The following is a 25942-nucleotide window of genomic DNA, read 5'->3' as shown; positions in this document are numbered from 1 at the left end:
TCAATACTGGCCATTCTGAGTGAGGCACGGTATTCTGTGACATTCCCCGTACTTCCTGTAATTCCAATTTCCCCGCGGCCGCCCTCAAGGAAGCCTTTTCAACCGGCAGAAAAAAAAGCGTCGCATAAATACCTACCAGAGCGTGCTGGATTTCTGGACACTGGACAGTCGCCAGTCGACAGTTGTCAAAGCCATTTTGCAGACCTCTCTCCTCTCCTGTTTTTTTGCGTTTCTTGCATTCTTGCCAGATTCTGACCTAGACTCTCACTGTTTCTCTGCTTTCCTCGACCTATCTATCTCTACTTTATTCTTCCTTCGCAGACTCCAGAGGACCTGCCCTTGGCAAGGCAAACCCAACCGCGACCAATCAGTTCGGCGCACCAGAAACAAGCATAATAGGGACTCTTTATAACGTAGTCCGCCAGTGCGAAAGACGCTTTTTGTCCGACAACCAAGATGGTGTACATTCGGCAACATGAATTATTGAACTTGAAGAACTATCGCTATGCAGGCGTGGACCATTCGCTCATCAGTCGATATGTCCTTAAACCGTTCTATAATAATTTTGTGATCAAGTTCTTTCCCATGAGCATGGCGTGAGTAGTGACGCTGGTGGCATTTGTTTGTGCATGGCTTGACTAACAGCCTCCTCTTATCTTAGACCTAATGCTGTAAGTCTACTAGCTCTCAGCCCTATGCATCAAAATAAAGAGCCCCAGGAACCAGGAAATAAGAGCCAGATGGCGCTCATCCCTGAAGATCTGAGCGCAAAATTGATGAAGGATCCGAAGTTAACTGAAGACCGGTAGATCACTTTGACAGGCCTATTCTTCGTCTTGATCAACCTCTTCACCGTTCTATACTATAACCCAAGCCTGGATCAGGACTGTCCACCATGGGTCTATGCCAGTTGCGCCATCGGGCTATTCTTGTACCAGACGTTTGACGCTGTAGACGGGATCCAAGCGTATGTTTCATTATATATCGCATGGAGGACGGAACTGATTCGCCTTATAGAAGGAGAACTAAACAGAGCGGCCCTCTTGGCGAGCTTTTTGATCACAGTAAGTGGAGTAGCTGATATTCTTGCAAATCATGTCACTGAAACTTGTTCTGCAGGTGTTGACGCCTGCAACACGGCCCTGGGAGTCTTGATCTTCGCCGCAGTCATGAACCTCGGCCAGACTTGGGCTACTGTTCTGACACTTTTTGGATGTATGTTGTCCCGGAGCCCAGAAGCAGTGCGAAACCTAATGTCATTCCCCCAGCTACCATGACCTTCTATGTCCAGACCTGGGATATGTATTATACACAAGTGTTGACGTTGGGCATCGTCTCTGGACCTGTTGAAGGGGTACTGACGCTTTGTGTCGTCTTCGGGTTCACCGCATATATGGGAGGCGGAAGTTTCTGGCACCAGTCTATGTTCGAAACAATCGGTGTTCCCAAACTCGAGTTTATCCCTAAGCAGCTCTATGACTTGCCCTTCACGCAGTGGTATCTCATTTACGGTGCGGTCATGCTTTTCTTCGCCACTGGCTCGAGCATCGCGCATGTCATCCAGGTCCGCAGAGAACGCGGTAAGGATCCAATTGGTCCACTCTTCGGTATCCTTCCTCTCGCCTTGACGTGGGTGCTTGTACCGGCGTACCTGTACCTAAACCCGACAATCCTCGAGAACTACCTGGTTCCCTTTGCCCTGTATGTCGGCCTGGTCAACGCGTATGCCGTCGGACGAATAATATGTGCCCATCTGGTACACCAAGACTTTCCCTACTTCAACATTCTCCTTGGACCTCTTGCTTTGGCTGTCGTTGACAGTGCCGGTGCACTTTTTGGTGTCTGGACGTCAACTCTGATTGGTACAATCGGACAGCCTGCTTTCGTTTTCCTATGCCTGGGTCTGGGCCTTGGCGTCTACGGAAGCTTTGTGGTAAGTCCTGCCTCTACAGTAAGCCTTTACAAATCGCTAATTGTCCTAGCATGATATCATTACAACCATTTGTGATTATATTGATATCTGGTGCTTGACAATCAAGCACCCATACGTGCCAGAGGAGTCCGTCAACGGCAATGTGGTTCGAGCAGCTAAGAAGAATCTATAGGGAGTTGACGAGGTACGCTCACAAGCCAACTAATTTGAGCCCTCGCGGATCAAAACTTCCTGGAACAACGCCGGGGTTTATCGGCGGCTACTGATTTTTGAGTTGGGCTCGTGCCCGCTTCATGAACGTATCATTAAAGTAATGTTTTATGTCTGAGCGGATTGGATTAGCGATAGAGTAAAGTATCAATAGAAGTTTGTGATGACCTATGCTTCTTTGTGCCCGTGATTTATGTAGTAGAGTTTATGCATAATTATGCCAAAATATGCTGCTAGTGACTAATCTATTCCAGCGACTTCTGGAACAAGCGGTTAGCGAGGGCTCGAACCCTACGCTTGCCCCCAAACGGGCCGCCCGGGGGACCGTCGAGAATTCGCTTCAAACCTCGCCATCTCCACGAGACCTCTTTTGTCGCTTTCACACCCTCAAGCCAGCCATCTCATCAGCGCTCCATCTCAACTTTCTTCGCTGATCGACTTTTTGTCTCGTCAAGATGGTAAGTCCAGCATTTTCATTTTATCTTTAGACGACAACCCATATCGACTGCTCGAACATCGATCAATAATCAAACTCTGCTCTCGTGGTCACCTTCGCCGTCGTCGCCGCCATGATGCATTGACAAACCATCATGAAAATCTAGTCAATACGGCAGAACTCATCTTACTAACTCCTTTGCTCACATAGGTTCTCGCGGTCGACCTTCTCAACCCCACTCCTCAGGCTGAGGCCCGCAAGCACAAGCTCAAGGTATGATGGCGCCGACTTCCGATATGACATGTTCTCGATAACTGATGCTGGGATTCTGTGTAATAGCAACTTGTGCCCGGACCCCGCTCCTTCTTTATGGATGTCAAGTGCCCCGGCTGCTTCAACATCACCACCGTCTTCTCCCACGCCCAGACCGTCGTTGTGTGCTCCGGCTGCTCTACTGTCCTCTGCCAGCCCACCGGTGGCAAGGCCCGTCTCACCGAGGGCTGCTCTTTCCGCCGAAAGTAAACGTCTCGACAACGGAGTTGGAGCGATGACGATTGCAACGTGGCGTTTTTCGATGATGATGGATTAATACTATTTTTTGAGAAAGCACTTCAGATAGAAGATGGAATCCTCGCCCCTTGCGAGAAACCCTTACAACACTCATGGACAATGAGAAAAATGTTCCTACACGTCACATCCACCGTTCAATACCAAAAAGCGTTTTCTTCACATTGAGGGGAGTTCCGGATATCTGGCACTTGATCGGTCCATACTTTGTCAACTTATTGCTTTGTTTCCGTCAAAAACCAGTTTCTTCTCTCCTTTCTGTGTTATGCTTTTATGCTGTACATTGTCGTCTTGACGAGTGTACCCGGTTTCACGCACCAAGAGGTCATGCAGCGCGCGTCCGCCTGAGCCATGTCAATCGAAGCGAGTTTGAATGCCAGAAGGCATAGGGGCGACGAAAACTCCATTGGCGAAAATGAATGGCCGTTTCGGTGGCATATGCTTTCATGAATGCGTTGGCCTCCCGTTGCAGTCTCAACACATATTTTGAATTTGAGCTGTAAGGGAGAGTGGCATGTGCTGTGTCTCCTAGGTGCAGTAGCAAATGTATACCTATATGCACTTGATCCTCGAAAGCGTAGGCCGTAAGTTCCACAATGCTATCCCTGCCCTGCCCCATTTACTAGCCCGTCCTTGTTTTTTGTCCGGGGCCCCGGGTCCACCTGTCAGTTGTCATCGTTTTGTACATAGTATTTGCCAGGTGCACCCAGGCGGCTTCTTACTCAGTAGACTCAGAGCTGATTCTTGACGGAAGACCCCCTCAGCCTTAAAACTTACCCCTGCTTGAAGTATCGTACACCTCTCTACCTACGATGCTGGACATTCCCAAACCCAGCAATATGTTGACTCCCTGGGATACGTTCCCTCTTCTTACGTAGCGAGCATCAGGGACCGAAGATAGTTAATATACCACCGTTAAGCACGCTATAAACTCATTGTTAATGATTTTGCAATGTTCAGCAGGCTCAGGCATCTCCCCATAGAATTAGACTGGTATGTGTGGTCTTCGCCGCAAACCACGAACGTTATCTTATCAGGATAAAATTGTACCACCACTCCGTTACGTTGACCCCAAGCCCCTCACTAAAGTCTTTCCCTATTCTTTCTTCTACCTTCACCTTCACCTTGTCCCCAACGTTGACGTTCAATCCTCGGTCATACAGATCTATCTCAAAATGGCCGGCCGCCCACCACTTAAACTCCTCATGCTCCACGGCTACACCCAGTCCGGCCCGCTTTTCCACGCCAAATCCCGCGCGCTCATAAAACACATCACAAAGGCCTTTCCCCTCCACGAAATCTCCGCAATATATCCTACCGGTCCGCTTCGCCTTAACCCCGCTGATATTCCAGGGTACACACCCACGGAAGGCTCCAACGGTAATGGCGACGATAAGGACGCAGAAATTGAAGCGTACGGCTGGTACAGACGGTCGAATACCGCGGAGCCGCCACTGTATGTCGGGCTCGAGGACGGACTCAATGCGATTGCGAAGGTGTTGGGTGAAGAGGGCCCTTTTGACGGCGTGATTGGCTTTAGTCAGGGGGCTGCAATGGCGGCGATGGTTGCGTCGCTGTTGGAGGGAGAGAAGAGGAGAGAAGCGTTTGCGCGGTTTGCCTCTTCCTCTTGTTCTTCCTCAGAGACAACGGCACAAGGAATTTCTTACCCGGCTTCTTTCGCCGAATTGGACCACCCCGCGATGAAATTCGCATTGTGCTACAGTGGGTTTCGGTCGCCCGGGGATCGATACAGGGCATTTTATGAGACTCCGCCAATTCAGACGCCTATACTGCATGTGCTGGGTTCTCTGGATGCGGTTGTTGATGAGGGGAGGAGTCGGTCGCTTGTGGAGGCTTGCGTTGGGGATCCGGAGAGCGAGGGCAAGGTTGTTTGGCATCCTGGGGGTCACTTTCTGCCGAGCCAGCGGCCTTATTTAGATGCTGCAATAAAGTTTATTAGAGAGTGTTTGGAAGGTGGGCAACAAGGGGGCAAGGATAAAGCGGAGGAAGAGGATGTTAATGACATGGACTTGCCCTTTTAGAGTCAGCAGTTTCCTTCGTAGATCTTTTGGGGTTTTGGCTTATACCCTCTAGATTGTTTATATTACTTAGATAGTGATAACAGCATCGCTACCGTTGCTTTATGCGCATCAGAATTGAGCATTGGTCATGCGGATTATCAATCCTACTACTGTAAAGATTTACACCCGTTTACGTATCTCCCTCCGTCGCGTTCATGTTCATTCGAAGTTAATCAACGAGCCTTCGCCTTTTCCCGGGTGGGCAGAATACGGGCCATCATCTCTTCTTTGGTGATAAGGTGGTCGATGCGCTCCAGTAGGCCCAAAAGGCTCCTCATGTCGCTGCTCCACTCATTTAGCACATCGTCAGCATCGCGAGGCTTGGCGAAATTGACCAGCCGTGCTGGTCGGTCAATCTTTGCGTAGATAGTCTTCGATGTAACCAGTTCACTGATGTACTTCTCTGTTTCTTCCTCGGTAAGGTCCAGTAACTGGGTCAACCGGCCCATCTGAATGCGAGTGTAGTATTTTGCCACCACTCGCACATTATGTTCAATAACACGCTTGCGAAGGTCTTGCCATCTCCTGTATGGCTGATCCTCGGCAGATTGACTCGGCTTAGGGTTGAAAACATCAGTGTTGCACAGATGAGGACCAAATTGCTCCGCAACGATGGGCCAGCGCATAAGTTCGGGGACAATAAAGAGCTTCACCAGACGAGCTTCAACAGGAACAGCGGAGAGTCTAGTGTCCTGTTGAATGCGGTGCAGTAAATCAGATTGTTCGTTGTCGTACGGCGATAGTACGATGTAGTATACAATGCGCGCAAGGACCTGAGCATGAATTAGTTTGCCATGTTGGACATTGAGGGGGCGGCCAGCAAGCTTACCGCTCGTAGTTGTTCGGGATTCTCTTGTACCGAATCCGTATCAAGCACCTCTCTGTAGTGTTTGCAAACATCCAGGTATTTGTAGTCATGATTGGCAAGAATGATCTGCTGTTCGTAATAACGAAGCTTCAGGTCCGTGACGTCGTCGTCCACTTCCATAGGAGCCTCATCTGGTGCGCGGGTCTTTTCTCTTTCCTCAGCCTCCTTCTTGAGCTTCTCAATCTCCTCAGCGCTCTTCTTGGGCTTCCGGGCGAAGTATCGTTTATTGATCTTCCGGCTAAGGACTGTCGCTTGCGTCCAATCACCACGCTCAATGCAGAGTGCGACTTGTTCTAGGATGAATTCGGTCTTCTCCCTTCTCGTCATCGATCCAAATGTCTCGACCTGGAGTTCGCAAAGAATATCGGCGGCGGCGTTCAGATCACCCTGGGACTTCTTGATCTGAGATAAAATGCGTGTGACACGAGCTCTTTCGACTTCGACAAAGATCTGAGAGGTACGTTAAATGCTTGAGCGATAGAAAGTTTGCCTAGGCACTAACCTTTCCCTCCGTGACAGTCCGCAAAGTCTGGATAACTGATAGTTTGGTCTCCAGATTCGGGGTCTCGTCCAAGAAACTCATCACGGTCTGCACCATCCTCGAAATAGCTTGCTTGAGCTGGCCATGTTTCTTGGAAAGAAGGAGAACTTGGTCATTGAGCAGGTTCCAGTCACCGGTGTTCTTGCTGATTGTGACGATAGTTACGAGTAATCGAGAAGTTGTAGGCAAATCAGATGACTATTGAAGTTATGGGTATTAGTACTAGGCCACTACGCATCAGCGACAGGACATGGCCATACCTGTCTTGCTTGTTTTTCCAACAGCAGCAGCTTGTCAATCGCACCTTGTACATCCGTCTACCAGCATGTCAGCACTTATTGTATATCAAACTTGCAAGCGTTAGCAGTCTGCACCTTTGCGAGCTGCTCAGCTTCAGGGATCAGCTTGTCAGCATCTTTGGAGAAGTCCTTCTCCGGTTTCAAGAGTCCGGACATGATGAAAAGCGTTTGTGTGATATAATCGACGGCCGGAATTTAGCGGACAAAAGGTATATTATAAGTAGCAGTATGAAGACAGCCGAGGCTCGCCGAGAATTAGAAGACGCGATGGGGGATAAGGTCAGAGTGATGATGGAGTATGATTGTATCTGGAGCTTGCGGCGTCAGTCAAGCTGGCCGAGCTTCCTGTCACGTGACATGGATTCCTGTGCAGAGTCCGTATACTAATAAAGGGAACGTCTCCTCCATCAACCTCGTTCTCCATAATGCCCTTATTTGTTGAACCGCTTCAGATCTAGCTAATATACTTATTCTACGTGATCTTGATGGAATTATCGCTACGCCTTGTGCGGTCAGTGCAACCATGATCCTTACTCTGTATGGCTGAATATGCAGCCAGATCACTAAGCAGAAGATGACCTGCTCCAATGAGAAAGTTCATGCACTCGACTTTCGTGTTGTTCGACATCTCCACGGTGTGCAAGCTTTGAGTTTTAATGTTATCCATTGTCTTTGCTGTATATGCTCCTTCAGCGGAAATTTCGGCCTTGTTGGTGCCTGGTTTTCCAGGCATTAAAATTATATAAGCCTCGCTGATGGCGTGATCGCTTTAACTGCTTTGGGAGGCAAGATGTATAAAATCTACAGGGACGAGGGCAAAAAGCCCACAGTGAATGGAGTCATATAATATTGCTCTGATTTTCTGACAGATTGGATCTTCTAGTCGCTTGAGATAGGCTTATCGACCGTTCGCCATCGGGAAATTACAATTGGAAACAACCTCAAAAAGGTTTTGCCGTTATCTCTATCGCCTCCCACCCAATTGGCTTTGACTTATTTCCGCGGAGCACTGTCGCAGTATAAAATATACTCCATATACTGCATCACTCGCTCGACGAGGGCAGAATAATAATTACGGTCTTACAGACACTCAACTATACTCATAGTCTTTGACAGACTTTTATTTTGGACTCCCTTGACCAGAACCGCCAGAACTCGCGTTTGGTGGTAGCTCTCCATCATGAAGGATGCATCAGACAGCGCAGCACAAATGCCGCTGCTTGCTTCTATAAATGCAGAATCTCAGGTGCACCTTATTGTTGGGGCGAATCCTCTTGCTGCAGCTCGTTGCACCAAAAGCGTGCAAGCAGGAGCCAAACCGGTGGTCATTTCGCCCGACCCTGGGAGTCTGCAATATACTTTGGCGGCACATTTTGAAAATGGCAATGCGGAATGGGTTCAAAGGGAGTTTGAGGATGCCGATTTGTCGACCTTAGGGAGGGAAGAGGTTGATCATGTTGTGGACATGGTCTTTGTTACCCTTGGTGGAAATCACCCATTGAGTATGTCCCGCGCCATAGCATATAAGGCACGAGTCGTCTAATCTCAACCACAGGCTCTCATATATCCAAACTATGCCGGCGGCTCAGGATCCCAGTGAATGTATCTGATGCTCCAGACCTTTGCACATTCAGCTTGCTTTCCACCTACTCGGATGGCCCTCTTCATGTCGGAATCACGACTTCGGGACGGGGCTGCAAGCTAGCGGCACGATTGAAGAGGGAGATAGCAGCCACTCTCCCTCCCAACCTTGGCAATGCCATAGATAGGTTAGGGACGATTAGAAGGCGTCTCTGGGAGGAAGATTTTGCTGCGGGATTGTGTGATGCGGTCTTCGACATCGACGATGACGACGCAACTGGACAAAAACATACTTTCAACAACTTGGTGACAGAGGACGACGTGAATGCAGCCAAAACTAGACGGATGCGCTGGCTGTCCCAAATCTGCGAATATTGGCCACTTCGCAAACTTGCGGCCATTGACGATTCCGACATTGACAAGATCCTCCAGGAATACAGCGCAGGCACTGTGAAGAGCACTGATATGAACGGCACCCAGCTTCCTGAAAAGAAGGGCAAAATCGTACTCGCCGGTTCAGGTCCTGGGCACCCAGATTTACTCACTCGGGCGACATACAACGCCATACAAAGTGCCGATGTCATCTTGGCTGACAAACTTGTGCCTGCTCCTGTGCTGGAACTGATTCCGCGACGAACAGAGGTTCATATTGCGCGCAAATTTCCAGGAAATGCTGATCAGGCGCAAGAGGAGTTTCTCCGCATGGGCTTGGATGCACTTAAAAAAGGCCGCAAGGTGCTTCGCCTGAAGCAGGGTGACCCGTATCTTTACGGGCGAGGAGGCGAAGAGCTCGAATTTTTCCGCGCTGAAGGCTATACGCCAGTTGTTTTGCCGGGCATCACCAGCGCTCTGAGCGCTCCATTGTTTGCAGAAATACCTGCAACCCACCGAGGGGTATCTGACCAGATTTTGGTGTGCACAGGCACAGGAAGGAAAGGCGCTGCGCCTGAACCTCCAACTTATGTACCGACACAGACGGTAGTATTCCTAATGGCGCTACATCGACTCTCTGCGCTCATCAGCTCTCTTATTATGCCGCCTGCAGAAGACTTTGACCGCTCTTCGCAACCGCGAACACTGTGGCCAAAGGAAACCCCTTGCGCTATTATTGAACGTGCTTCCTGCAGCGACCAGCGGGTGATTCGTTCTACGCTCGAGCATGTTTGCCAGGCCTTTGAAGCAGAGGGCTCACGACCACCTGGCCTGCTTGTAGTTGGAGCTAGCTGCCACGTTCTGCATAAACCGAAAGGTCAAAAATGGATTGTTGAAGAGGGGTTCCGAGGTTTAGATGAGTTACAAAGCACGGTCGAGGTGCCGATGATGAACGAAACAGCGTGAATTTATGATAGCATGTATGGTGACTGGTTGTTGTTAGAATGATACCCTTCAGATCTTCAGGAATGAGCATTCTTTTTACTAAGCATATTCTGAAGTATTTGATCTCGTGCCGACCTAAGTGTTCCAAAATTGGAAAATCACGGGCCGCGCCGCTATCAACGCCAAGCGTGGCCTTTCCGTTCTTCTAACTTCACCCAAGTTCAATCAATCCATCATCGCTCTTATCCGTCCTGACTGCAGTTGTGCATTCATCATGGCACCAAGAGAATCTTCAAAACCTAGTATCTACGTACACAACGGACAAGTTCTCCAAGCGTAAGCAGAGCCGCACCAAAACAGTGCGTGTTTTATCCCGTCATCGCCGATCACTAATGCAATCATCTCTCCACAGTCCTCCAGTGTCCGTCCAGATAAGACGTTTCATAGAGAATATCTACATCTTCCTTGGGCTGTACTTCGCTAGCTTCTTCGCGGTATGATCAACTTCATGCTCTTCCTAATCCGCCACGTTGCTTGCGCCTTGCTCGAATTTGCATGCTGACAGTTCGTCCTGCAGCTTGACCCGTACGAGGCTGCCCGAAATTCGTCATTCAATGTGACCAGGGCCGGGAACAAGGACAATACGAGGCCTCGTTGGGGTGGCTCGGGGGGTCGGAGAGGAGGTGGTGGTGGCGGCCCTGGAGGCGGCGGTGACTTTGGCTCATTCGGATCAGGGAAGTTTGGACGAGTGGATGATATTCAAGGCTCGTGTAAAACATGCTTCTAAAGAGTGGATGTGGGCAGACCAGTGGCTATCCGGTTGTGATACTTGAAAATGAAACACGGCCGCGACTCTTAAGCTACGACTGGTGGTCAGGTGAATTGGATGAAGTGAAAGCGGACTTAATACCCAGTATTCTTTTGTTTAGTGTTTTACAGTTAGCAGACTTCTCACTACATGTTCCAAAAAGAAAGAAACAGCTTAAAGTCTAATTTAAATGTTGGCAGGCTGAGGGGTAAATTCTAGGCACCTCAAATAGTCGGGTCTATGCACTCTTGCATCTTTCCCAATAATCATCAACCCTCGTTTCATGAACTCGGCCGGTGCCGTTATGACTTCATGAGGCAGAACGGAGTATACCGATCTCAAGATATCACGTGTGGTACTCCACAGCGGCCTGTCACCGGCTCTTTATTCTCCAGATTTCCACCCTGTCCCACTCTTGCTGTTTACTTTTCCCTCCGCTGAGTTTAGAGACCCTGGAAAGCCCAAGCAAGATGATGTCTACTCCCAAAACCAATCAGGAGTGGGAGGCTTTGATCTCCTCCATCTCGACCTCACTGCCAGAATCCCCAAACCAAGAGCAAGCTCCAACGCCAGCCAAAATCAACCGCACAATCGACCACACCCAATTAGCATTGACAGCAACCCCAGATCAAATCACCGAGCTGTGCACACAAGCCTCAAAATACCAATTTGCAACAGTATGCGTCCGCTTAGCACACGTTGAGCAAGCCGTGGCGGAACTTCGCTCCGCGCCGGAAGTAGGTGTCGCCTGCGTCGTTGGCTTCCATGAAGGCATGTACGAAACCTCTGAGAAGGAAGACGAGGCCCGTAAAGCTGTCTCGCTGGGCGCCACGGAGCTCGACATGGTCCTGAAGTACCCTCTGCTCAAGACAAAGCAGTATGTTGAAGTCTACGAGGATATCTTGGGCGTGCGGAATGCTGCCCCTGCGCCAGTTGGCCTGAAAGTTATCCTAGAGACCTCGCAATTGACGCGTGACGAAATTATTGCTGGCTCTGTTATTTCGTGCTTGGCTGGTGCGGATTTCATCAAGACGAGTACGGGGTTTAATGGGGCTGGGGCGACTGTTGAGAATGTGGCGTTGATGTATGAGGTTGCTAAGGCTGTTGGGAAGAGGACGAAGGTTAAGGCGAGCGGTGGAGTACGCTGTGCGGCGGATTGTATCAAGATGTTGAGGGCTGGCGCGGAGCGAATTGGGGCTAGTTCGGGGGTGAAGATTGTACAGGAGTTGGAGGGGGAGCAGGTACAAGATGGGGGTTCGAGTGGCGGATATTAGAGGTTGACGTTGTCTCTTCAGCTTCGATCATGGTTTTCTACTGTATATAATAGCCTATAGATACACTGAGATATCGCCGGCTATGTGTATAGGAGTCGACGGCTCCTCAATGGATCCCTAATTGAAGCTTAGAACAGCCGAATCTCCAAATACCGTCAAATTTATGGCTGTAAGACAGGGGTCTTGGTTAGGGTTTGAAGCATTCCTGGAACTAATCGAGCATATGGAGAGATGATGCTATATCTGATTTCGCGGACCCCGAATAGCTCCACTGAAACAGCTCAGGAATGTACAACCTAGTATCCAGAGTCTGGACTCGAGCTGGAAGGGGATAGAGTGGTAGAACAGCTGTGGTAAAAGTGTACAGAGTAGCGCTGCGGTTATTAACGAATTTGCCTGTATGTAACATTATTTGTTACTGTTCATATGCTAGCCGAGTGCTCCTTGAAGCTCTATCCTCGATTCAAACTTTTAGCCCGTTGCGCCGTGGAATGTGACCCATGCCCTCTTGAAACATGCCAGACCCTCCTGAATATAACAATAGTTGTAATAGAGACATGAGGAACATAGATACGTAGAATGAAGGAGAGAGGAGTCTTGTTTCATTGCTCATCACTGCTCTGGTCGTCGCTGCCGTTCGTCTCAGACTCGTCTTCAACTTCCATCCGACGCAGCACAGCGTCACCATTCTTGCCTTTCTTCTCCGCCGCAAACCAGGCTTCCCGTCGACGAGTTGCCCGCTCCTCTCTGCGGGCTTGTCGCCGTATCCTATCCCGCTGTGATTGCTCCTGCTTTGCGTTGAGTTCATTGATGTAATCGTGGAGGTTGGCAAGGTTTGAACGGAGTTTTGTGATTTCGTCGGTGCTGGATTGCCGAGCTGCATCGCTCACTGAGACCTTCTGTTTGAGCGTAGCGATTTCGCTTTCCAAGGAGAGGATTTGGGAATCCCTGCCGGGGGTATCAACGTCCATTGCCACGTTCATTGACGGGGCAGACACAGTATCCGATCCAGGTAAGGACATAGCAGTTAGTTCGGCCAGACCTTGCTCTATCAAGGATGTGGGGAATGAGGAGTGAGTAAAGGCGTCCATGAACCAGTCTGATTCCGCAGGCGCTTCACTAGGCGAGGATGAGCGAAGTAGATGGGTGCTAAACTCGTAGTCTGCAGGAACAGTACCTGCAGCCTGCGTGTTCTCTAAAAGCGTATGATCGTATTTCGGCTTGATTATTGTATGCGCTACTCTCTTTAAATTTGTCGCCTGCTGATATAGGCCTTCAAGAGGTAGCATGATAATGTTTGTGACCGGATGCGTGAAGTCCGCTACTGTTGATGCATATTTTCGTCTTCCGACATTCCACGAGTACACTTTGCCATTCTCATGGCCTGATAGTAAGGTCATGCCGTCGTAAGAAAGGGTCACCGCATGCGCTGCGCCACTGTCAGCGGAAGGTGGGAGCCAGCGGTCTTCAGAGGAAGCCTGTGCTGGAGTAGCCTGTAGTGACGGATTGTGAAGAGGATGCTGGATGGATTGTTCCTTGTAGAAGTCCACCGACTGAACGCTGCCATCTTCATAACCCGCATAGAATGCTCTATCAACCGGGTCAAGGGCAAGGGAGATCGCGCTGGCCGGCAGGAGGAAATTTCGCAAAACATGACCGGTCCGATAGTCCCAAATAATGGCAGTGTTGTCGTGGGCAGCAGAGATAGCAATGTTGTATCTACCGGTGCTGTGTCCCACCACAATGGCACTGACTGCTGCACGGTGATTCGAGAATGTGCGAATAGGTGAATTTGGAGGCTGCTGGTTGCGCCCTGACGGAGGCTTTGTGAAAGAGAGAAGATCAACGAGCGACCAAACATGGACACTGGCGTCCGATGAGCCGGAAAGAATGAAGTTTGAGCTGGGATCGACGACGACCGAGGTCACGGGCCGTAAATGCGATGCAGTGGTAGCAACTTGGCGCCCCGTGCAAACCTTGAGAGGCATTGTCAGTCTTATCCAACTACTCCAAGGTGTCTTACTCACCTCCCACAAAATCAGACGACCACCCTCTGTACCTAGAACCACGATATCGCCATTTTTCGATCCTGCAACTGCAATGCTGCGAATGCGCTCGGGAAATGGAACAGTAGCTTCCTGATTACCCTTCTCCCTGCTGTAAACGTGCACAGTTGCTTTTTCAGCTTGCGCAGCAAATACGTGTGAGGCGCTCACAGCTAGACAATTCCGGGAAGTCGAGCTCTTCTTAAAGGTGGATCGGATGGTCGGTGACGGTTGGAGCTCATGGAGACAGATTCCGACGTCTCTCAGCGACGCCGAAGTAGGGGTTTTCGCAGACGCCGCGGTCGACGCGACGAAGCATTCTGAGAGCATTAGGAGCGATAGAAAACCCTCAGTTGGGTGTGTCTCGCAAAAGCCAATCCTGCCAGCCAGTATCAGAATACCTTTTTTTTTCGCTCGGCGATAAGAGTTTGCACTGTTTGCACCCGCCCATTTGCTATATCACGTGATTGTTCCGCTTTGAGGCAACCATCAGTGGGCAATTGAGTTTTATGACCTCAACTTCTTCCGATCAATATCAACCCTGGAGAAGGGAAAAACCCTGGACTCCTGAACTCCTTTGTTTGGGAGCCGGCCTGTTTTGGCCAGCTTCTAGTCGGAACATTGTTCATCTGCTCGGCAGTCAGCACTATTCAGAAATGGATAAACTCATCACGAACTCGACTTTGAATCGAGCAATTAGGTGCCTCTTGGAAGAATTCAAGCCCCAATACCTGCAGCGGCCAATTTGCTGCCGTTGAATTTTGTTTGGAATCTGTGCAGTGTGCACATGCTGAAGAGATCAATCGCCCTCTCGAGGCATGGGCACTGTGCAACTGCACTCACAGCAACCGAAGCAAGGGGCTCTCCCCAGGGGCTGCACCTTTCGATTGCCCGGCGCAACAGCTTTATTGAATTGAAGCATCGTGACGCTATCCTAGTGTTTCCTAAGGGGTCTCCCTCTTGATTCGCGCTCTTTCTGCATGTCTCATTGCTTCTGTGATGACGATATGCAGAGACCCTGAGATGCACTTCGCCCACGTTTCTATGCAGGTCTTTGCCCAATGTGCTGAGATCATCTGCCAATTACTCAATCCCACCTTTCTCTGGAATGCAAGGACAGTGGGGAGTGGCCCTTCACGGTTCACTCATGTTCCAAAATTCCTTTGGAAGGGGGCGTTGAGCATGCCTGATGTTTGGCGTTCTGTCAGCGCAAGGTCGTTAGGGACTCAAGGGATTTTTGCTAATATCAACCGTTTCGTAGTATAAGGTCTCTTTGGTCGCATCTACGTTCGTTGACTCGAATTTTCTCTACTTTGGGTTTCGTCTTTATCTTCCGCATTTACTGTTCGAGCAGTTAACTGACTTTATATACTTAATATCATTGACTTGTGCTGAACTCGCCATGTCCTCAATGGACTACGAAATAGCCAACCCGCATACAGGGCCTTACTATGGCCATCAGCGTCATCATACCGTGACTGCGAGCCCAGTCCCGGCATATGTAAACAGAAGTGTTCCAACCTATAGTCTCATGAACCAGGAGCAGATGCCTCACCCTAATAGCCTAGCTTCTCCACGACACCCTCCCAATATTCAGCCTTGGAAGCGGCAGCAGCCACAAAGCTCTCTTTCATTCATCCCTTCGACATCTCCGCGCTTTGAACAATCCGAATATACAATGTCACAGTCCAGACGCCCATCGGACCGCGGCACCGCTTGTATATCGCCCTTCCGTTCCGTGCGCAAAATGAAAGAGCCTTTCCAACTTCGTCTGCCAGCATCACCATCTATTGATAACAGTTCACCCGCTCCTGGCGAGTCTCGAGTGACTCCACGCCCTACTGAAACCCGGACATTGCGACCATGGCGGTCAGATCAGAATCTCGTGGCGTCTGGCCTAGACACATTCGGGCTTCTCCCAAGCCCGCCGCTATCTGACTCTCAACCGTCTCAAGCATCACCTGCATCGACCTACTTCTCTTCCAAACCGGGATTTGAAATCGAGGCGGACCGAGAAACGGACTGCAGCTGCCTTCCACAAACAGTATCATGCAGCCACTGCACCCCTCAAACACCCGCGACCGAACTATCCGTCCAAAGTCGCAACGTTGAAGCGACTAATGTACACATGGCGCACTCGACATTTGTCAGGCAATGTGAGTTAGTGAACGGGCAAATCACTGCTTCAGCGACGGCTTCAGGATGCATGTCACCACCTGCGACCTGCTCAGATGTAGACTCGCTAGGGAAGCGGAACTTCTCCGGTTCATCTGCAGCAACGCAAAGGAGTAGATCAGGCACAGTATCCAGTGAGGGCAGTTGGGTTCCAAGTAGCCTTTCATATTGTGAAACATGGCTTCAAGGCGCGCCTATGGATTCTGCAAAAGACGAAGCCGGCAAATCTACAATCTCAAATCGGAGGAAGTTTCAAATTGTCCAAAAAAGCCCGCTGATTCCAGATTGGAAGCGTGCACATAATGACGCGGTATGTCTATCTGGCGTTCGTTAACATCATGCTGTACTAACCTTCTATTAGGTCCTTGCTGTGAAAAGCAAGATGAAGCCGAAGCTGGTTGATATATCTCGACAATCCTCACCAGCAATGAGCTACTCGCTCCCTACTCCAACGCACACCATACCTGCCACTCCAGATCATAGCCTGCCAGAGATTTCGGCTTTCAGCCCTGATACGCCCTTAGAACTGTTTGACAGTGGATATGCCACGCAGAACCCCGTCTCCTTACTAAAGAATCATAAGGGTGACGGCGAAAGCCTGAATACAGACCAGTTCTCAGTGGTTTCAGGAACAGTGGGCAAAACAATCATCGGTGATCCAGGAGCAGGAAACGGAGATGAATCGGAGACAGAGCCAAAACCACCTCCACATAAAGTTGCGCCTCCGTCCGAGCTACAGGCGTCACCTCGTGCTGCATCAACCAAATCGGACAAGGAGGAACTAGAGAAGCTATGGGACCACGAGTGGACAATCGACCAGCTCGAACACTCTGTCAACGATTTCCCGCAAAACATGCTTCGACTGACCTCGCCGGTTGTTGTGTTTCTTCGACATAATCAAGAACGATCCTTGATGCGCCCTTTCCGCCAAATATTTCCGAACGCTCCTACATCTATTCTTGACTCGCTCTGCGCCGTGTTGATCGCGAAGAACTATCTCCTTTCGTTGCCATCGCTCAGCCGCAAAACGACCAATATGCAACTCCGTGCGCAGATCTCAAGGTTGGATACAGTGCCAGAGAAGGCCAACTCGATTCTGGGGATGAAGTTCGCACAACCACAGCCTTCGCGTATCCGCGACCAGGTTCTTGGGTCCCGAAGCAGCAAACTATTGGAAGGCCTCGACTCAATCCTGGACAACCTGTTATTCACCCTTCGCGGTCCTCATGATGAGGCATTGAAGTCCGCCGTGTTAGTTCTGATACAGGTCCTGGAGACCAAAGCATAAGCATCCCCTCTTTCCTTCCATTGCTTACCAAAGCTACTTTCACTCTGATTTCCTTTTCTTCTACCTCACAGCGATCTAAATCTAGACTAGACCTTGCCGTTCACAGAGCCATTTCCCATCATTACCTCTTTTTGTCTCCCTATGGAACTCTCTTTCGCACTCAGATTTCCCCTTTCTTGCCCCTTGCTGCCGGCGAAGTCCATCTAACAGATAAGCCACAGTAGTTAATGTGTAATTAATCATTCAATACTTGGTATCTCAAATAAATAATAGACAATACCAAACCACCTCAATCCTGTACCAGATTACCGGTATTTTTAGTAGAGGAGGAGCACTTAGGGCAAGCTATACTTCCTGAGAGCGTACTTTCGGCCTCTTGCGGCAGGATTACTAATGCTGACTAGTCGGGGACTCGTCCCGTCATCTGCGGTGGTTTCCCGCGGAATTCAAACTTCATGCAACAACATTCATATTTGCAGTATATCACCATGGCTGCTGCGACAAATCGCTTCAGAGCTCTATACTCGTCCTCAAGGGTCGCTGCTCCTCATGCGGGCAGCGCATCCTGTCTCAGTTATCGGGGCTATGCCACTACAGATCCCTCATCCGCCACTGGCGGAGCTTCGACAGCTGGCAAGAGACGGACAACATTCACGGACAAGCTCAACGCCGGACCTTCTTTCGGAGACTTTGTCTCTGGGGGAAGAGACAATGCTCCTCTCGATCCCTCCGAAGCCTACGCTCTTAAGACCGCCCTAGTTGGGCCGGCCGGCCGCAAGAAGGAAATGACCCGGTTACCGTCGTGGCTTAAAACGCCGATTCCCGATTCGAAGAACTACCAGCGCCTTAAAAAAGATCTTCGTGGGCTCAATTTGCATACTGTTTGCGAGGAAGCCCGGTGTCCCAATATTTCCGACTGCTGGGGTGGTGGTGACAAGGCTGCTGCTACTGCGACAATCATGCTTATGGGTGACACTTGCACACGAGGTTGTCGGTTCTGCAGTGTGAAGACTTCACGCGCGCCGCCGCCGCTTGATCCGCATGAGCCGGAGAATACCGCGGAGGCTATTTCGCGATGGGGACTGGGATATGTGGTGCTGACGAGTGTCGACCGCGACGACCTAGCCGACGGCGGTGCTCGCCACTTCGCGGAGACGGTCATTAAAATCAAACAGAAGGCGCCTAGCATTTTGGTGGAATGCTTGACAGGTGACTATGCGGGAGATTTGGAAATGGTCGGTGTCGTGGCCCGATCCGGTCTAGATGTGTACGCGCATAATGTCGAGACTGTTGAGGCCCTGACGCCGCACGTCCGCGACCGTCGAGCTACCTTCCAGCAGTCCCTCCGTGTGCTTGAGGCTGCGAAGAAAGCCAAGCCATCGCTTATCACAAAGACGTCTCTTATGTTGGGTCTTGGGGAGACCGAAGAACAGCTGTGGGATGCGCTTCGCCAACTCCGCGCTGTCAACGTTGACGTTGTGACGTTTGGTCAGTATATGCGCCCAACAAAGCGTCACATGGCCGTGCACGAATATGTTACCCCTGACCGATTTGAACTCTGGCGGCAGCGTGCTCTTGACATGGGCTTCCTCTACTGCGCCTCCGGTCCGTTGGTTAGGAGTAGTTACAAGGCAGGCGAGGCGTTCATTGAGAACGTCCTGAAGAAAAGAAGGTCTGGCGCTCCGGAAGTCAGCCATAACACAGTCCCAATTGACGAGGCGACGCGGTAATCATCCTTCATTTCATTCATCTTGTTTATTTCAACATTTTTCATGGCGCAGGGTTAGAAAACTGTTGGTTGGTCATAATTGTGAGAAACTTTTTTTTTTTTTTCATTTGAGGCGTCCTGTATTGGTTGGAGATTAAGTGTAATATGGACATACAATGAACAATTCAACGCGGAGAGTATGAAAATAATTGATCTGCCCCCAGCAATTCTGAATATGCACATAATCCCGCGAAGCCTCATTCATATCCTAAACACCCACCACGGTCATGGGCATCTATGACAGACTGGATTTAATATTGATTTCTTCCTAATGACCTTGAACAAGGTCTATCACCATCGGACCTACTCACGAGATGTGATAGATTCATGCGCTTTTGTTATTTTGAGTCATGGATTGATCTGAATAAATGGCATATGCGTGCCCGTCCCCTACCCTATCCTACTCCCATTCACACTGACGCACCAACCAAGCGACTCTGAAATCATCAAAAAGAAAACAATGTATCAACATCATGCGGTGCCCGCAAATCCGGATAATATGCGCAGGTGAGGACACTTGACGCTGTGAGGTATGTATTAAATCGCGAAAGTTCAACATAGCTTAACAGGACCCGTCGGCAAGTCTAAAGAGAAAATCATGAAAAATAGTAATAATAAAAGTGTAAGAGACCTGCTCTAAAAGATGGTTAGAGATGTAAGAACAAGCTAGCCAGCCTTCAAGAGTCTCGTTTAAAGCACTCCGCTTATCTAGAGTTAGGCAGTGAGCTCCTGGATATCCTCATCGTTGAAACCAAGAAGGTAAAGAACATCGACTAGGCTTTCACCGTTAATGCGCGTGGGAGCTTCAAGTTGCACCTTGCTCTTAGCGCGCCATGCGACACCGAGCCCAGCAGCGTGAAGCATAAGCAGGTCATTTGCCCCGTCGCCGACGGCAACAGTTTGTGCAATATCGATTCCGTTTTCAGCGGCAATAGATTGAAGCAAAGAGCGCTTCTGACTTGCGTCAATGATTGGGTACGTAGGGACAAGTTTGCCTGTCAGAGTTTGCGACGCGGGATCAACCTCGAGCTGTGGAGCGGATTGGTCAGTCAAAAAGTGCTCGACAACGTCGACATATTCGGATGCGGCAAGCCAAGAAAAGCTCGAGACTTACATGATTGGCAAAGGCGTGATCAATGCCCAGTTCACCAGCCAACCATTCCGCAAGTGGTTGGAACCCTCCACTCGCAACAACTAGTTTACAGCCCAGCTTCTTGAGAGCTCTGCACAATTCCTTTGCTCCGGGAGAGATGGTGAGAACAGACTTCAGCTTCTCAAAGACGTCTGCAGGGACTCCCTTTAACAAGCTGACGCGCTCCTTCAGGGAAGCGGAGAAGTCGAGTTCGCCGTTCATGGCCCGTTCCGTGATTTCCTGTCGCAAACATCAGATCCAGACATTAACAAGCAGCGCACTGTGAAATACTAACAGAAACTTCCTTCTCAACACCAATAAACTTGGCTATCTCATCAATCACTTCGTTCTGGATCAGAGTGCTGTCCATATCGAAAACAACCAAGCGCTTATGCCTGCGGAAGGCGCTCTCCCTCTGCAGGACAACCTCCACATTCCACTCTCTCTCGAATCGCCATATGCTTTCATGCTTGCGGAGGTCTTCAAAACTAAGGTAGTCGGGGTTCGGAGGAGGAGCAAAGGTGACTTCGACAACGCGGGGCTGCTCCTGCGTATCGAGGCATCGGTGTGAGGTGTTCATACGCTGGTGCGGGATCGGGAGGGATTCGATGATTTGAAGGAAATTGGTCAAGCACAGCTGTGACACATATGGGCCGTACAAGTGATCCAAAGGTTCGGGTTCGGGTGCCGGGGGCTCGCGTGGGAGTTTCTCAATGTCAATGGTTGGCGCCGAACCGACAGGTACCATGGGGTGAGGAAGTTTATCCCCAAGGCGAGCATGGGGTGAGGAGTCGGGGTGAAGATGTGGATGTACTGGATCGGAGGACTTGTAGAATATTGTCGCAACAAGCTTTGGTGTTCCTTGAGGGAGAACGGCATCTCGGTGCTGGAAGATACTGTGTACGATACCACTGTCGGTCACTTTTTTGGGGTCTGGAGAGATGGGATTCGCGACGCGTGGGATGGGCGAGGGGCTCGACTCGGTAGCATTTTCGAGTACGTTACCAATCGTCGGGGTGATGGGAGCGGGAGCTTTGTATTGCTGATGGTCCTGGATGAAAGAACCGCTGGAGAACCTCTGCTGCATCACAGGGCGGGCAGGACGAGCTACCGCGGGGTTGGTCGATGACATGTCGGAGGCGAGGTGCAGCAATGCGGGGAGATGGGTCAAGAGACAGATCACAAAGGGCTACGGTTATCAAAGAAGCCTGCCCGGTTGGATTTTTTTTTTTAAGCAGCGCAAGGAGATGTCTACTCCGTACCAATAATATACATTTGTTGTTGCATCTACCATCAGATTTCTGTACCAGTCGTCGACACGTGATGCTTTGTAACCTCAGGCTGTAAGGCGTCAAATAGCCATGTAGAGACTAGCGTTCTTTTGGTTCCGGTTCCCCATAATGGAGTTTTAACATCTGCGAACTTCGGATCACCAAGTGGAGAGGGTTCAATCGGCCCTGAGGCCTGAGGCTCTGAGGCTCTGAAAGGTCCCTGACGCTTCGAGCACAACATACAGATGACATCTCAATTATCGTAGCAACAGCTCACTGCTTTATTACTAATAATGCTCCTGGTACATCCTGTTTTCAAGTGACTGCTCTTTCGTCACAGGTAGCTAATAATATTTAGTCTCCTCACCCCGGGATTCGGGAGAATTCTGTCCTTGGGCCGAACGGAAGTGATTCATAATCAGTTTCTTTTGACGAAACATTTCCTGATTTCTCCGAGGATAGTTCTCCAGCCTTCCAGGAGGCTGCAAGAGGGCATGGGAATGGGCGGATTTATCAGCAAAATGAACAAAGACACCGGATTACGGGCGGAGATAGAGACCAACTGTGCAAGTATTGCGTGATTGCCTGTGGGGATGACAAAATTGCAAAAAAAAGCACGACATCTCGATGCCAGGTTTCTCAGGCACTCAGTATACAAAAAGGCCGCGAAAATGGCGTTTTCAACTGCCGATGATGTCGTGATTGCCCCTGTTCTCTCGAGTTCCTATATCAAAGGGGTTGTTGGCACTTTTCTCGCCTCTTACACCACTCTATTACCGCCCCCGCCGCATACTACGTACCCATATACCACGCCTACTACAACCATATACACCTTTCTCTAGGGCTGTATAAGACACAATGCCAGCCAAGATGCATTCCAACTACCCCTCCGATTCGGAGACTGCGGAACTAAGAGACTCTACTGAGTCGGGCTATGTCAGTGGTGGCTCAAGTGAAGAGTATCTACCAGAGATTGTCTTCACCAAACCTCATCTTCAGTTCCTCAATCGACAACTTCAATTCCTTGAACCCCAAGGTCAGCAGTTCTTCCCATTGTCAGCTCGAGACAGACGACGCCTAACCCTCTTGCAGATGTCCTCAGATGGTGTGTCACTTCGCTGCCTCACCTGTACCAGACCACCGCCTTTGGTCTTACCGGTCTTGTGATCATGGATATGCTTTCCAAGCTGTCTATCCCTCGCCCTCAAATGGTCAACCTCATCTTCCTCGACACTCTGCACCACTTCCCCGAGACATTGAAACTTGTCGACAATGTGCGCAAGAGGTACCCGCTACAGCACATCCATGTCTACAAGCCCCAGGGTGTTGAGACCGAAGAAGAGTTTGCTAAGAAGCACGGTGAGCGCCTCTGGGAAAAGGATGACCAGCTGTACGACTGGATTGCCAAGGTCGAGCCTGCTCAACGTGCTTACCGTGAACTCAACGTTCACGCAGTCCTCACCGGACGCCGCCGCAGCCAAGGAGGCAAGCGTGGAGACCTCGACATTATTGAGGTGGACGAAGCCGGCCTCATAAAGATCAACCCCCTCGCCAACTGGACGTTTGACCAGGTCAAGCAGTACGTCAAGGAGAATGATATCCCCTACAACGAGTTGCTCGACAAGGGCTACAAGAGCGTCGGTGACTATCACTCTACATCCCCCGTCAAGGAGAACGAAGACGAACGATCAGGCCGCTGGAAGGGCCAGGCGAAAACTGAGTGTGGTATCCACAACCCTCGGTCAAAGTACGCCCAGTACTTGATGGATATGGAACGCAAGCGACAGGAAGAAGCTTTGTCCCAAGCGTTGCAGAACAAGCTTACCACAGCTTAATGAGTGGGAGTAGGTTCTCTCTTGGATTGCATTTCCTGGCGTTTGGTTCTCATGTCTAGCGAGGTTACACGGTCATTGTCTTCTTCAATCGGTGCTCCTACGGAAATAATGCCGTTATGAATTTTTCTGGATATATTCTCTTGTTTTTCTGGCGATCAAAAGCATCTTCATGCCAATCCGCCTTCGGCAGCCATTTGTACTGTCGGATTGGCCGGGCTACTTATAGACCATTCAGCCCCGTAATGAATAGCATGATAGAAATGATAGATTTCCTCAAATATCTATCCTCCCTTAAGATTTTCTGCTCACGGTAGTTATTAGCATGACCCTCGTTAAACTTTGTGGGGCAATCTATTTTTCCGCGGAAAACCAATCAAGCCCCCTGTGGCCTAGGCTGCAATTTATTGTTGAGAGCCAGCACCTAATCTATTCGCGCAGCCGTAGAAAGTAAGAGAAGGCCACCGTGCGGCCCGTCAGTCCCCCTCACCTTCAGGCCGTCCGCTCAGGCCTTTAGTATGCAGTATGGACTCTGGACGGGACAACCACTGTCCGAAAGGCAATAAGCCTCATACGTAGGTATCAGCAGTGTAGCACTACTTTTACGTTCGCATCTTGCTAGGAATGAAATTCCTTTGCCAAACTGATCTTTCCGTTCTGCCGCGAGTCGGACCCCGAGTCGGGCCCTGGCAGTGTCTAGACCCATTGCCTAGAAGTCGAGCTAGCCATCTAAGGCCCTTTGTCTATGTACTGTATCATGGAAGGGGCCATGATTGTGCACGCCACAAACCCTACAAATGTCGTGATACCAAGTTTCCCCTCCGACAAAGTATTTCTCCGCGGTGCGCGTATAAAATGCAGTGTAGGACTGCCTAGAGCAAACTAAGTTCACCCGTGTCACAATAACAATACGACTAGACAGGGCTGAAAATCCATGGTCGATTTCGTAAGGCTGGGCGGAGTTGTCGTGATCTTCGGTCTGCTGATCACGCCATCAACTTCAAGAGTCCAAGATTTTGGCCGATCAGGGTCGTTAGTACTGAGGCTAAACGGTTTAACGTTGCGGGTGATGAAGGTGTGATTTGGTTTGGGATTGCGACATCGACGCCAGCGGATTAATGCTGTGATCAGTGGGGCTGATATAAGCTTATCGATCTTATCTCTTGGCATCTTGTCCGGATATTATTCGCTGCGGCACCATAATTGGCATTCAGAGAGCAACCCCAGATTCAGGGTACGGGCCTCCACGTTGGAACGCGGCCATAGACTCAAGAGCAGCCGCTAGTCAGGTAACATTTATAGCTTATTCTTCACCCCAAAAGGACAAGGCCGTTGTTTGCCGCGGAGTTGGCAGTCACTCTTCTGGGTGCTAGCGATCGCATTTACATTCATGATCCAGGACTTGGCAACTATGCGAGGCCGGTCAGTGAAGGTTTGAACGCTGGAATAGGCTGTGCGGGCAAGAAAGTCGTTCTTTACTCAAGCCTGCATGTATCGAGCGAGAGATGAAAAATTTACGGATATTTCAGAGGCCACGCCGTGCCGTTGACAGGCCCGAAGCACGCAGTGATAACAATTCTCTGCGGCTGTACTAAAGGGGCATCTTATACGCTGTACGAAGGGAATCAATAACTTGGGGTAGGAAGTAAGGATTCAGGGCTTAGCAGAATTCGGAATAATGTTGGCTCAGTGCTTGCCCAGTATATTAGCAAGAGAGGGGAATTTCGAACCTTCGAACGACACTCCAATTCGACTACGACCTATCTATCATTCCTCGAGACCGTGAGGGCGACTATTATCCTGGTCTCGTGTGGTTACGTTGGCCTCTGTATAAGGAGGCCAGAGCTTCGAGATGCTTGCCTCGTATTAACGTGCAACGTAATGGGTGGGTCCATAGCGTATCTCAGGCCTTGATTCTCAGGGGGACTTACGCAGTCAGTTGATAGTCAGGCACAGGAGTTGTAGATCGAAGGACCAGCCTGTCATAAACTGTCAAGATGTCAAACTCATAAGAACATGCAGGATGATCACTGATCCTGGTCAATTCCTCGTGTAGACAGTCGAGAGGGCGAACCTGCGAGACCCGTAACCATTGGCGCGCTAAACCATATCTGGACTAGTGAGCACGACATTCACCACGAGGATTGCGACAACCGCGGGGCACAGGCTCACTGCTAGTTCCCGTTGCCGACTCGTTCTGTTTCATCATCGTCAGAAGTTGCTAGCATATCTCCGTTTCTCCGTCAATATATCGGATTGCTTTAGGGTGAAGAAGTATAGTTGTGGCTGGAGGGAAAACTCCAGAATTCTGTCGCCACTGACAGGATTTCTTTTCCTCCGCGGCCCTTCCGTGAGAGGTATAAACTATGCTGGGCAGTCCTGCACTGAACATTCTCGCTCCCCCGTTCCTGTCGCTCTCTGATCAATTTAGATTGTATCAGACGTTGCTGCTGACGACGATGCCCATGTCAGACAACTGATAATCTCCGCCCCTGAAAATCATGATTTGACAGGAC

At 50.0% G+C, this 25942-nt stretch overlaps 12 protein-coding genes across 12 annotated transcripts; 9 read left to right on the top strand and 3 right to left on the bottom strand.

Annotated features, from left to right (window-relative positions):
- The first annotated feature begins 111 nt into the window (after window positions 1-111).
- BDW70DRAFT_139242 (aminoalcoholphosphotransferase) lies at window positions 112-2288 on the top strand. The gene is made up of 7 exons (XM_073737360.1): window positions 112-596; window positions 662-671; window positions 810-967; window positions 1018-1064; window positions 1120-1215; window positions 1269-1933; window positions 1983-2288. Exons 1-7 carry the CDS (start codon window positions 457-459, stop codon window positions 2103-2105), a joined length of 1239 nt encoding a protein of 412 aa, XP_073594649.1. The 5' UTR covers window positions 112-456; the 3' UTR covers window positions 2106-2288.
- Window positions 2289-2500: 212 nt separating this feature from the next.
- BDW70DRAFT_139238 (40S ribosomal protein eS27) lies at window positions 2501-3712 on the top strand. Its single transcript, XM_073737358.1, has 3 exons — window positions 2501-2601; window positions 2790-2852; window positions 2919-3712. The coding sequence occupies exons 1-3, from the start codon at window positions 2599-2601 to the stop codon at window positions 3099-3101; spliced, it is 249 nt and encodes an 82-aa protein (XP_073594648.1). The 5' UTR covers window positions 2501-2598; the 3' UTR covers window positions 3102-3712.
- A 609-nt stretch (window positions 3713-4321) lies between these two features.
- On the top strand, window positions 4322-5188 carry BDW70DRAFT_151380 (alpha/beta hydrolase; the record flags this gene model as incomplete). Its single annotated transcript, XM_073739285.1, has 1 exon — window positions 4322-5188. One exon carries the CDS (start codon window positions 4322-4324, stop codon window positions 5186-5188), a length of 867 nt encoding a protein of 288 aa, XP_073594647.1.
- Window positions 5189-5320: 132 nt separating this feature from the next.
- BDW70DRAFT_76708 (proteasome regulatory particle lid subunit RPN5) lies at window positions 5321-7219 on the bottom strand. The gene is made up of 5 exons (XM_073744806.1): window positions 7011-7219; window positions 6897-6953; window positions 6598-6834; window positions 6057-6545; window positions 5321-6000 (listed from the first exon to the last, which is right to left on the bottom strand). Exons 1-5 carry the CDS (start codon window positions 7089-7091, stop codon window positions 5401-5403), a joined length of 1464 nt encoding a protein of 487 aa, XP_073594646.1. The 5' UTR covers window positions 7092-7219; the 3' UTR covers window positions 5321-5400.
- Window positions 7220-7811: 592 nt separating this feature from the next.
- Window positions 7812-9934, top strand: BDW70DRAFT_139234 (putative siroheme synthase). Its single transcript, XM_073737357.1, has 2 exons — window positions 7812-8437; window positions 8491-9934. The coding sequence occupies exons 1-2, from the start codon at window positions 8116-8118 to the stop codon at window positions 9852-9854; spliced, it is 1686 nt and encodes a 561-aa protein (XP_073594645.1). The 5' UTR covers window positions 7812-8115; the 3' UTR covers window positions 9855-9934.
- On the top strand, window positions 9935-10867 carry BDW70DRAFT_139233 (uncharacterized protein). The gene is made up of 3 exons (XM_073737356.1): window positions 9935-10169; window positions 10246-10327; window positions 10411-10867. The coding sequence occupies exons 1-3, from the start codon at window positions 10108-10110 to the stop codon at window positions 10618-10620; spliced, it is 354 nt and encodes a 117-aa protein (XP_073594644.1). The 5' UTR covers window positions 9935-10107; the 3' UTR covers window positions 10621-10867.
- A 5-nt stretch (window positions 10868-10872) lies between these two features.
- Window positions 10873-12057, top strand: BDW70DRAFT_139229 (2-deoxyribose-5-phosphate aldolase). The gene has a single exon (XM_073737355.1). It carries the CDS (start codon window positions 11112-11114, stop codon window positions 11913-11915), a length of 804 nt encoding a protein of 267 aa, XP_073594643.1. The 5' UTR covers window positions 10873-11111; the 3' UTR covers window positions 11916-12057.
- A 221-nt stretch (window positions 12058-12278) lies between these two features.
- BDW70DRAFT_139228 (putative ribosomal assembly complex component Ipi3) lies at window positions 12279-14393 on the bottom strand. Its single transcript, XM_073737354.1, has 2 exons — window positions 13943-14393; window positions 12279-13891 (listed from the first exon to the last, which is right to left on the bottom strand). The coding sequence occupies exons 1-2, from the start codon at window positions 14288-14290 to the stop codon at window positions 12518-12520; spliced, it is 1722 nt and encodes a 573-aa protein (XP_073594642.1). The 5' UTR covers window positions 14291-14393; the 3' UTR covers window positions 12279-12517.
- Window positions 14394-14839: 446 nt separating this feature from the next.
- On the top strand, window positions 14840-17504 carry BDW70DRAFT_169180 (uncharacterized protein). The gene is made up of 2 exons (XM_073742620.1): window positions 14840-16445; window positions 16497-17504. The coding sequence occupies exons 1-2, from the start codon at window positions 15363-15365 to the stop codon at window positions 17421-17423; spliced, it is 2010 nt and encodes a 669-aa protein (XP_073594641.1). The 5' UTR covers window positions 14840-15362; the 3' UTR covers window positions 17424-17504.
- Window positions 17505-17889: 385 nt separating this feature from the next.
- BDW70DRAFT_139226 (lipoate synthase) lies at window positions 17890-19322 on the top strand. Its single transcript, XM_073737353.1, has one exon. The coding sequence runs from the start codon at window positions 17912-17914 to the stop codon at window positions 19151-19153; it is 1242 nt and encodes a 413-aa protein (XP_073594640.1). The 5' UTR covers window positions 17890-17911; the 3' UTR covers window positions 19154-19322.
- A 165-nt stretch (window positions 19323-19487) lies between these two features.
- BDW70DRAFT_139224 (phosphoserine phosphatase SerB) lies at window positions 19488-21577 on the bottom strand. The gene is made up of 3 exons (XM_073737352.1): window positions 20619-21577; window positions 20306-20563; window positions 19488-20220 (listed from the first exon to the last, which is right to left on the bottom strand). Exons 1-3 carry the CDS (start codon window positions 21453-21455, stop codon window positions 19906-19908), a joined length of 1410 nt encoding a protein of 469 aa, XP_073594639.1. The 5' UTR covers window positions 21456-21577; the 3' UTR covers window positions 19488-19905.
- A 711-nt stretch (window positions 21578-22288) lies between these two features.
- Window positions 22289-23513, top strand: met16 (phosphoadenylyl-sulfate reductase (thioredoxin)). Its single transcript, XM_073744805.1, has 2 exons — window positions 22289-22630; window positions 22687-23513. Exons 1-2 carry the CDS (start codon window positions 22453-22455, stop codon window positions 23427-23429), a joined length of 921 nt encoding a protein of 306 aa, XP_073594638.1. The 5' UTR covers window positions 22289-22452; the 3' UTR covers window positions 23430-23513.
- Window positions 23514-25942: the final 2429 nt, after the last annotated feature.

This window comes from Aspergillus foveolatus (assembly GCF_047715535.1).
Source record: "Aspergillus foveolatus strain CBS 279.81 unplaced genomic scaffold BDW70scaffold_35, whole genome shotgun sequence".
Classification (NCBI taxonomy): Eukaryota; Fungi; Ascomycota; class Eurotiomycetes; order Eurotiales; family Aspergillaceae; genus Aspergillus; species Aspergillus foveolatus.
The sequence above is the reverse complement of the archived record's forward strand: the minus strand, read 5'-3'. Positions and strand labels throughout refer to the sequence as shown.